The following is a 10,000-nucleotide window of genomic DNA, read 5'->3' on the forward strand; positions in this document are numbered from 1 at the left end:
GCTAATAAGGTCTTCAACATTAATGAAAAGGAAGGAATATTACTGATCTGCACAATGTAGGTAAACTAACTTTGAAAATGTCAGGAGTTTTTTGTTTAAGATAAAATCATTAATATGTTAAAAGTAAATTGGAAATTCATATGTCTGCATTTTTTTTTTTTTTTTTAATATATATATATTGTAATGCTTCATCATATTAGTGTTGCTAAATGATAAATGTTGAATGTGTGTCTATATGCCCTATACACCTTAGTTGTGGAGTCATTTCCTTGTAGTCTTTCTTTGTTTTCCTCTACAGTATTAGTAATCTTACATAGTACTGTGAAATGTCTAAATTAAAAACATCAGGTAACCTTTGGGCTTAGAGGAGCAAGGGATGAACAGGCTTTTAGTGACTATTTGTAGTTACTACTTTTACTTGGTATGTTGTGAAGCACCTAAACATTGTGCACTCAGATCTTTGAAACAATAGCCATATATGTGTGTCAGATAAAAAGATGAATGGCCAAGTTGTCGTGTTTCTGTGCATTAGCTACACTAGGTGTATTTAGTTTGCTGTACACACTGTATCCTCATAAGAGTCTTTGATGTCACCTGTGAGTGACTCCTAAAGTGTTATGTGGCAATGACAAGAGAAATGATGATGCTGTAATGGAAGTATGGTAATGGAAGACATTCTTCATGCAAGATTGTGTTTCAAATTACATGATGAGGAATGTGTAAAAGTTTTGCCTGCATACTCACTTTAGTTGCGACATGAAGATATTTATTGGTTGAAATTATATTTACACCATGATATTTGGGGGAAACTCACTGAAACTAATCACTGATGTGGATGTACTTATTGCTAATGGTAAGATATTCAATGTGACACATTAAAGAGATTATCTGTTTGAACAGAGTATTGTCTTTGATGAGGACAAAGTAACAATATTTTGGCAGTTGTCTTAAGAGAAATTCTGTATTTTTTCAGCAGCCAGTTATATGAAATAATATTAAAATATGGTCTGTAAGTTAATGTAATTGTATTTCAAGATAAATGCATTCTTATGATTTGGGACTTCAAAAAAATTATTCAATGTTTTTTGGGGAGGAGGGATGACCAAAGTACTCCAGTCAGTGTTAGTAGTGCTAGAGGAAACTGCACTTCCTATTTGTATTGATTTATGTAGATTTCTTTTTTTCAATTGTTTATTATCACAACTCACTTAGATTTTAGAATAATGCCATTCCAAAGGTCTTTTTTTCTGAGTTGATAACAATTTGTCCATCTCAGAAGTTTCATTCAGGGAACAACACTAATAAACTTTAGATAATAATATGAGTAGTTGTATGTTAAATTTACATTTTTTCCCTGCAGCAATATAATACTTTTATTTCCATCTACAAAGCTTGCAAATCCTTCACCAGAATTTTCATTGACACAATCATAAGTACCTTTCTTATCACTGATCACTTCATGAACTTTTGAAGAAAGGTTTTGTTATATAGAATTATTCTTGGTTTGACTTGTCTTCACTCAATCTCACTTTAAGACTCCATGAAAGTCCATTTTCTTAATAATTTGAGCTTCAATATCTTGGCAATTTTGCCTCCTACATATGTTCACATTTGATTGATTAAATATTTTATCTTTGGAAACATACAGCACCATGATTATTACAATGATGTGATAATGCATTCCAGGATCATGTTGAACTAAACACTTGTTTTACAGCTACAACCAATATAGGAATTGATGCATCTTTACAATGTGTCTTGATTTGCAGGACATGATTCTTCAAGATGCAAATATTATGTGCAGTTAAAATATACATCAGCAAATGATTTCCCATACAAACTGGAATGTATTTTCATTTCCATTACTTTTTTCTTAACCATTGGTTGCCTGTGACTCAAGGATGGTATGCTGTCTTACTGTAGAGCCTGGAAGTAATGTAAAATAATGTACATTTATGTAACCTTCGTATTTGTGTAAATAATTTGTTATTGGACATAAAGGGAATTCATGTCAGGATCTTTAACTATCCACTTATACAACTTGTTTTGTACATCTCCTGCATGGCTTGATGATGCAACACATGAGTTACAATTATTTCCAAGAGAAAAAAATTTCCCAGCTTTCATCAATAAATGTTTATTATCCATTTTTTGAGTTGTGGTGCATCACAAAACTGGCAGACAATTCATAAATTCATATAAATAATTATAATAAATACAAATTTATGTGCAGAAAATGCATACATTGCCGAAGACATTAGAGAAATCCTTGAAAACAGGACTTAGAACTCATAGTAACTTTATGATGAATTGAGTACACCACTGAATAGAAATTTTAAATTCTGTACAACTTTCTTTTCCTTCTTATAGCCAGTACACATGGTGCAATATTCTTCATTTTAGGAATATTTTCTGGCAAACACTGTAGTGATAATTTATTACTCATCACTGAAACTAATGCATGAGAATACATACTATTTCTGTCATCAGTTACCCGTTCAGGATCAGAGCACTGATCCTCTGGAAATATTGCAGCATTAAGTAGTATGTAACAGCTGCCACTCTCCCTAAAAGCAGCACAGTGTGTTCTGTGTGAGACTGTTAATAATGTTATACTTGGGTTTATGATGTGGTGTTATAAAAGGGAATATTTGGGGATATATATTTTATCAAACTTTGAATGATGCAAACAATATATATATATATATATATATATATATATATATATATATATATATATATATATATATATATATATATATATATATATATATATATATATATATATATATATATATTTTTTTTTTTTTTTTATTATTATTATTATTATTATTATTACTTATTTATTTATTTTTTTTATGTTCAAAACTCATGACTTTGCAGATGTAATGTTGTGACATTCCTTTAAACTGCCCACGATGAAATAGTTGGACAATAATATTAATGTTACCAATGTATGTTTATTTTATTTTTTGTCTTTCCAGAGCATCCTATACCATCTTGTAGTGTATGGACTGTACAAAAAGAGAATGAGACAAGCATCTGCAATCTACTTTGACTAAAGGTAAAGTGATGTTGTATTCAGTGTTATTCTATGAATAAAAACTTTTATAATCACTGCCAGTTATGTAGATGTTTGAGAAAGGCTCTTATTAAAATTCATTCACTTACTAGTTTCTTGTATGCTGCAGTTCATCCCCCTGCCTTTTTTTTTTTTACCATCCATTTTAGTGTTCCTTTTCTATGATTGTCATTTTGTCAGGATTTCTATTCTTTTCTTTGAATCATGTTTACTGTTCAAATTGCCTTTACAAATTCACCTCCACCCAGTCTGTTTGGTTACATAACGGTCACAGATACTTCTTAAGATGAAGTAAATGAGGTATGAGACTGACACAGTCTTAATTTCCAAACTGCTCTCCTGCAGCTCCTATCCTCTCTAGAACTTCATCTCAAGATTCCTTTCTGGCTGTTCTATTGATGCTGTAGTAGGTGTTCAACATGAGAGAAGAGTGTTCTTGATAGTGGAAAGGAAAAACATGTATGAGTTGGATGAAATAAGTAGGTAGGGAAAAAATAGTCTTGTTCTTCCTCTCTTAATTCCTAACCATCTTCTACTCCCTACTTGAATATGCTTGAGCCTGAAAGTAACATTCTCAAGTTTGTTTGTGATGTATTTTATTCAGTGTCTCCTTAGTAATCTGGCATATTGCATGATTATTATTAGTTACCTAAGCTATTTAAACTATTTCCTTGACCCAAATATGAATATTTCAGAGACAGAAGCCATTTGTTGTTTCCAAGCAAAAGCCTCACTTTTGACAATTGTAACACCTTCATCTTTATTTATTCAAGTCTAATGTCAATACTTATTGTTTCTGGGGGTCACCTGTTTGACCTCAACTTGTTATTATTCTTCAAAGCTTTTCTTGAGTTTTGTTCTGGTGTCCCAACCTGAAAAGAAAAACTTGAAAAGAAACAAGTTAAACTGTGCTTCATTTTGGCATATATTTAAGAATTCATAACAGTAAATTTTTTCCAACACCTACATAAAGTAAATTTATACAAACACTATCCACAAAATAGAAAAAAAAGTAACAAGCAGTATGTTTACAGCAAAGCACAACCCTTGACACAATTTGCATTTACAAGTTTTATTACAATGTGGTTGAAAAGAGACAAACCTCAGAGTTAAAGAAGAGTAGAGTTTCCACCACCTGTCTCTAATGAAGTGAAGCATAACATCAGTTTATCAAGAGGAAGACAGACTTTTATAAAGAAAACGAAAAGGAAACAGTGACAGACATATACAATTGTTGCACAGTAATTTCATCATGTTTCTGTATCATCTTTCAAGTTATATTTCATATTTTTGTGCATGATTTCTTATAATGAAATATAATGTCTAATCAAGTGTTGTGAAACAAAAGCCTTCTATTTTCTGTTTTTAAGATATCTTAATAAAAATCTGACAGGTTCATTCACATTATGAAGATCTCTGATATATACACACACCAAAATATAATTACATATTACCATAATGATAATAATAATAATAATAACAAATTTAACCATGTTCCCAAAATCTGATAAAGATAAATAACTTCAGTAAAAATGGTATTACAAATTCAGTACTAAGGATGAAGCAAATTTGCACTTCCAGTGGAAACATTACATCAAAATTTCATCTTTCAGTAGACTTACAATCATCTATCTTAAACAGCTGACATGAAAAACACACACACTAGTCTCCACATTGCTATCAAGACTACACAACAGTCATAACGGAATGTTGGTCAGGGAGAGGCTGGTGGTGCCACTCCCTCCCTGGCAGATGATCCACTGGTTCTGCTCAACGCATGTCATCAGCACTGTACAGACCCTGCAAGGAACAGCCATCTTAGTACCATCACAGGCAATACAATCACCACTCTTTTCAGTATATTAATCATACCATAACCAACATGAACTAAAATCAAGTGCACAGAAAAATTTTAAAATAAGTAAAATACATATATAACAAATAAATAAATAAATAAATAAATAGATAAGTGATATGTTGTGGGGTCATGAATATTTTTTGACATTGGACATCTTATTCCTTTTCCAGCTATGTGAAATGCTGCACTTTTAATTTGTTATTCTTGAGCACCATCCCACTAACCCTAACACGACCATGCCCTGCATATATATATATATATATATATATATATATATATATATATATATATATATATATATATATATATATATATATATATATATATATATATATATATATATATATAGGTGTTTGCAACTTCTAGCATTACTTGCTCTGAAGATGTGCTTTAGTGAAGCATGAAACCTCATCTCCAATTACAGAATGCTCTTCAGAGCCCTAGGCATTGATAAAATAAAATCTTTCAAACAGAGAGAGAAAAAAAAAAAAAAAAAAAACAGCAGAAACTTAGCAATGTTGAGATAGCAGTAGCTTTCGATCTCATCTGCTTAGAGAAAGAATATACAGAGATAGATAGATAAATAGGTAGATTATTGCCCAGCAAAGATAAATTGGTACCAAATTGCAAAGTTATCACAGAGTATCATTCCCAAAAATGACATCATTATCAGAATGAATCATGATGCAATGTGTTAAATAAAATCAATACTAGAGTGAAAGAGGAAACCACAAATATTTAACCTACTGGCAACCACAAACTAATGCAGTCATGAAAAACAACAAAATATATAATTTAGACTGATGGCAGAGTTTGATAATATGCAGTGGGTTCTATACCTTGGCTCGACGCAGTACTGAATCTTTGGTTGGGTCATAGGGATGGTCCTTGGAAGGTATCTCAAGAACAGCTGGAAGGGGATTGTCATTGTCACTGTCAATGACATGGCGAATTTGCTCAGCAATCTGTAAGATGGTGGTTGGTGAGATAAAAGGATAGGGTTACATTAGAAAAGACACAAATTACTCATGCAGCAATGGAAAAGAATGATAGAAAACTTGAGTGAAAGGGAAGGATTACAAGACTGATGGAGTGAAGGGAAAAGATTGGAACACTGATAGAGTAGAGGGAAAGGATTATGAAAGACTGGTGGGGTGAAGGGAAAGGATTATAGAAGACTAATGGAGTGAAGGGAAAGGATTACAGATGACTGATGGAGTGAAGGGAAAGGATTATAGATGACTGATGGAGTGAAGGGATTGGATTATAGAAGTATGACAGGATTATGAAAGATTAAAAACTGATAAGGTGAAAGGACAAGATCAAAGAAGAAAGAAAACTGATGGGATGAAGGGGCAGACTATTATGATTTCTTATTTTATTTTATTTATTTATTTTTTTGGAGGTAAATCTAAGAAAAGTATACATTGTCTTTGCATTTTCCATTTGAGCATCTAAATGTCTAACATCACTTCACTATTCCTGCAATTCAAACAGAAGCTGCAGACAACAGTGATATCTTGCTGTTAAGTCATGTGTCATGTGATAGCAACATCAAATGCATTACAGAAGGATGAGGTGATGGGAGAAATGAGCAGGATTATTAGGGAGCTTTAGGAGAAGATTAGACAGGTTTATGGATGGGGATGATAGTGGAAATGGGTAGGTATATTTCATACAGGGACTGCCACATGTAAGTCTGGTCGCTTCTTGCAGCTTCCCTTATTTCTTATCTTCTTATAAATAAAACTCTTTAGGTACAGTACACTGGTGAGTAATACAGAATGCTGGACTGTGAACTGTGACACAAACATGTCACAAAGAGATCACTGTGTCAAGTACTTACATTTTGGTTGATGAGAATTATATCAATACTTACATTCTGGTTGATGAGAATTATATCAATACTTACGTTCTGGTTGATGAGAATTATATCAATATCATCTCTCTTCATGAACTTCTTGTAGCAGTCCTCAATTTCTTGAACACTGGTGTCTGGAAACACATATATAAAATCTTGAAATCTTTGAAAATATGTATGCTTGACTTTTTAGATACACAGCATAATGAAATTAGTTTAAAATGAATCTGAAGACTTACTTTTATCCACAACCAAGAAGTTGGGTTCCCTCTTCTTGTTCACCTCACCGATGCCTCCAAGAAGGAAGCCAACACATGTGTCCTTAAAAAATAATAAATAAAATAAATAATAATAATAATAATAATAATAATAATAATAATAATAATAATAATTCTTTATATAAAAGCATGTAATATGTAATTTAAATATAGTATGAAGCAATATATACTACTTAGTGCTGCATTATTCTGGCACACCATGTACCAGTGATGTAATAAGAACACAAAATTTGCCTTGATATGTCCAAGTGTGTAATTTTTGTTGTGAAACACTAAGAACCTCAGACTAGAAACAATGCACACCACCGCAACACAATGAGCCTCAGCTGACCTCTAAAGCCCAAGGGAATGTTGACCTTGATGGTTCTGCCACCGTATGTGGAGAAAAGATGAAAATAACTGAGTGAAGCACCAGATGTCCTCAAATAGCAAGTAGAGCGCCAATAAATGGACCAAAGCAGACAAGGACTTGACACACAAAGCAGTTCTAGTTATTGAGGTGTCATTAGATGATAAAAATGTCCCTTGTTTATTGAGAAATTCTCTTTAAGAATTATTCTGATGAATATTATGCCATTATTTAATTAACAAATGAGCCTGTTCCTTCCACAGCGGCGAGTAAAATGCCAATTGGCTCAACATACACACACCAATGTTCTAGTCTCAGGTCTCCCACACTCCATTTTGCATTTACTGATAACACGTCTTTCACTCTCCATTTTGTATCAAATCATCTCAAATACGTATTTTAACATTTACATATTCCTTAACTTATTCTTTATTGTGACGTTTGCACATAATACGCAGAAGATAATGACAGGTATGGCGTGACCTTGTGACTGGCTACAATGGGGAGTAACTTTCCATTAACTAGGTCACTTGCTTGGCTTCTGCCTTTCTGACCTCTCCTGCAGAATAAGAGTGGAAGCATGGGAAAACACACACCATGATATAAGCAAGAAGACCAGGGCCACATACAACCTTCTGACATGACATTTCTAGGGGACACCACACACAATGTTTAGTTAATTTTTCCCGAGAACCACGGACCAAAATAATATATAAAAATACTCCACGACTCGTCAGACAACAGTATTATTAGTGGAATAGGTTAATATTCCCTTACCTCATCGCCAATGACGGCAATAAGCTTTCCCTGAGCTGCTGCTACAGACATCCCGAGCCAGTGTTTCGTCTGCTGTGTTTGGGAGAATCATATGACATGACGTCACGCTACGGTACGCTCATAGCTAGCGCCACCACCACCGCCGCCGCCCCGCTACGGTACTGCGTCATCTGTAATGCCTCCCTCGCTGTAGCAAGAAATCTTTCTTTTAATGGTCACGGAGATAATTAGTCGGGTTCTCATGGGTATGTTTTTTCTATTAATGATGTGCAGTCTTCGTTAAACTATGAGTAGAATCACAACTCCTCTCTCTCCTCTTCTTGCCTCCTTAAAACTTCATTTAATTTATGATTGATGTCCACAATGTCTAGTACAGGCTCGTTAGCGATACAAAGCAAGTAAAACCGTAACCCTTTAAATCTTTAATAGGGACCATAGTCGGCAAAACAGTTTTTGGAAGAAGGAAAAAAAAGATACAATTAATTTCTAGCAGATACCCACACGGGGCGATATAAAGGTACTGAAGAACTCATCATTTTACCATTAATTCCCGTAAGCATGGTAAATAGTAACAAATATGTTAACAGTCGATATATTTATATATAACTAAATATATATATATATATATATATATATATATATATATATATATATATATATATATATATATATATATATATATATATATATATATATATATATATATATATATATATGGTTATCGGTGTGCTGTTTGTTTACTTTACGCTTGACTTCTATCAAATTCGCCCGAAATTGTTTGCACCCGCTTGGAGGATCGAACCCGAGTCCTCAGGGAGACACAGGCTGAAGCAAGAGCACTCAGAGGCCCAAAGAGATCAGTTCCCAGCAAGCGTTCGCTACGGAGGCAAGGTCTAATCGTGAACAATCAGCAGAGAACTCGTGGTAATGAATTTAAGTTCAATAAATTCAAATACTGTAAAAAAAATTATGCAAGATTTGGTTTACTTATATGTAATTGAAAAACCATGTTGTACTTGCGAGTACGATGGAAAGCTGGTTTCCAAACACCTGGCACCACACTCTGCAATACTTGCGGGCCATCGTATTTCTTATCTCCATTGTTGGCTTGCCCATCCTGACAGCTGCTGTAATGTAATGAACTCATAATTACATGTTCCAGAAAGGAGTACTGGTGTTGGCATCTCTTCTTTATCCAACATTACATGCCAAAACCGTGACAACATACTCCTGAAAATCCTTTGGAGTGTCCCCAGGAGCGTGTTTACCTCAGCTTGGGAGGATCTGCTTTAAGAGGAAGGCAAGTTTAGAGACGTGGACATGTGTGTGCTGAGAGGTGTGTAGGAGCTGCCTTCTGTAGGCAGACTCACCTTTGCAGTTTCTTTATAATCTTACAATTCACACCTGCGAGGGGAGGGCCACCGAGCTAGGCAAGGGGAGAGACATGAAACAGTGAGAGGGAAGTGGCTCATACATAAACATACATTCCTCCCTACCCCCTTCAGACATGGTACGTGTATGCATACACATGTAGTGCTCCGTAACACCTATCCCATAACAAGCAATTTTCTTCTGTATTGATTAAACGTTTTCCTTTACCGGTAAGAACTTGAGGGAGGAGGAGGAGAAAAGGAGGAGGAGGAGGAGGAGGAGGAGGAGGAGGAGGGATGGAAAGGGAGAAATTGCCAAGGCACGGAAAGCAACAGGTGCCTCTCTCTCTCTCTCTCTCTCTCTCTCTCTCTCTCTCTGGATGGTGCTGATCGATGCGACGCCCTGTGTGGGCGGACTCCGCCCT

General features: G+C 34.4%; 3 protein-coding genes across 6 annotated transcripts in view; 2 read left to right on the top strand and 1 right to left on the bottom strand.

Moving 5' to 3' along the window:
• Positions 1-2,012, top strand: part of LOC135107859 (calcium channel flower-like) — a 28,076-nt gene extending 26,064 nt beyond the window's left edge. For all 4 annotated transcript variants that reach the window (XR_010272021.1, XM_064018162.1, XM_064018164.1 and 1 more), the window contains one exon: positions 1-2,012. This exon is cut by the window's left edge and continues 8,924 nt beyond it. The gene's annotated coding sequence lies outside the window, so the exon portion shown is untranslated.
• A 1,031-nt stretch (positions 2,013-3,043) lies between these two features.
• The window catches only part of LOC135107860 (cationic amino acid transporter 4-like), a 25,633-nt gene continuing 18,676 nt past the window's right edge, over positions 3,044-10,000 (top strand). Inside the window, exon 1 of the mRNA XM_064018167.1 lies at positions 3,044-3,064. The gene's annotated coding sequence lies outside the window, so the exon portion shown is untranslated. The remainder of the gene's footprint in view (positions 3,065-10,000) is intronic.
• Positions 3,990-8,358, bottom strand: LOC135107863 (V-type proton ATPase subunit F-like). Its single transcript, XM_064018170.1, has 5 exons — positions 8,206-8,358; positions 7,041-7,122; positions 6,853-6,935; positions 5,780-5,905; positions 3,990-4,882 (listed from the first exon to the last, which is right to left on the bottom strand). Exons 1-5 carry the CDS (start codon positions 8,254-8,256, stop codon positions 4,853-4,855), a joined length of 372 nt encoding a protein of 123 aa, XP_063874240.1. The 5' UTR covers positions 8,257-8,358; the 3' UTR covers positions 3,990-4,852.

This window comes from Scylla paramamosain, chromosome 16, assembly GCF_035594125.1.
Source record: "Scylla paramamosain isolate STU-SP2022 chromosome 16, ASM3559412v1, whole genome shotgun sequence".
NCBI classification, from domain to species: Eukaryota; Metazoa; Arthropoda; class Malacostraca; order Decapoda; family Portunidae; genus Scylla; species Scylla paramamosain.

Excerpts from the sequence above, each read along its gene's own strand:
- LOC135107863 (XM_064018170.1), bottom strand. The coding sequence starts at position 8,256 with ATGTCTGTAGCAGCAGCTCAGGGAAAGCTTATTGCCGTCATTGGCGAT. Across the intron at positions 7,123-8,205 it reads TTGCCGTCATTGGCGATGAG|GACACATGTGTTGGCTTCCT; the intron begins GTAAGGGAATAT and ends TTATTTTTTAAG. Across the intron at positions 5,906-6,852 it reads TAATTCTCATCAACCAGAAC|ATTGCTGAGCAAATTCGCCA; the intron begins GTAAGTATTGAT and ends ACCATCTTACAG.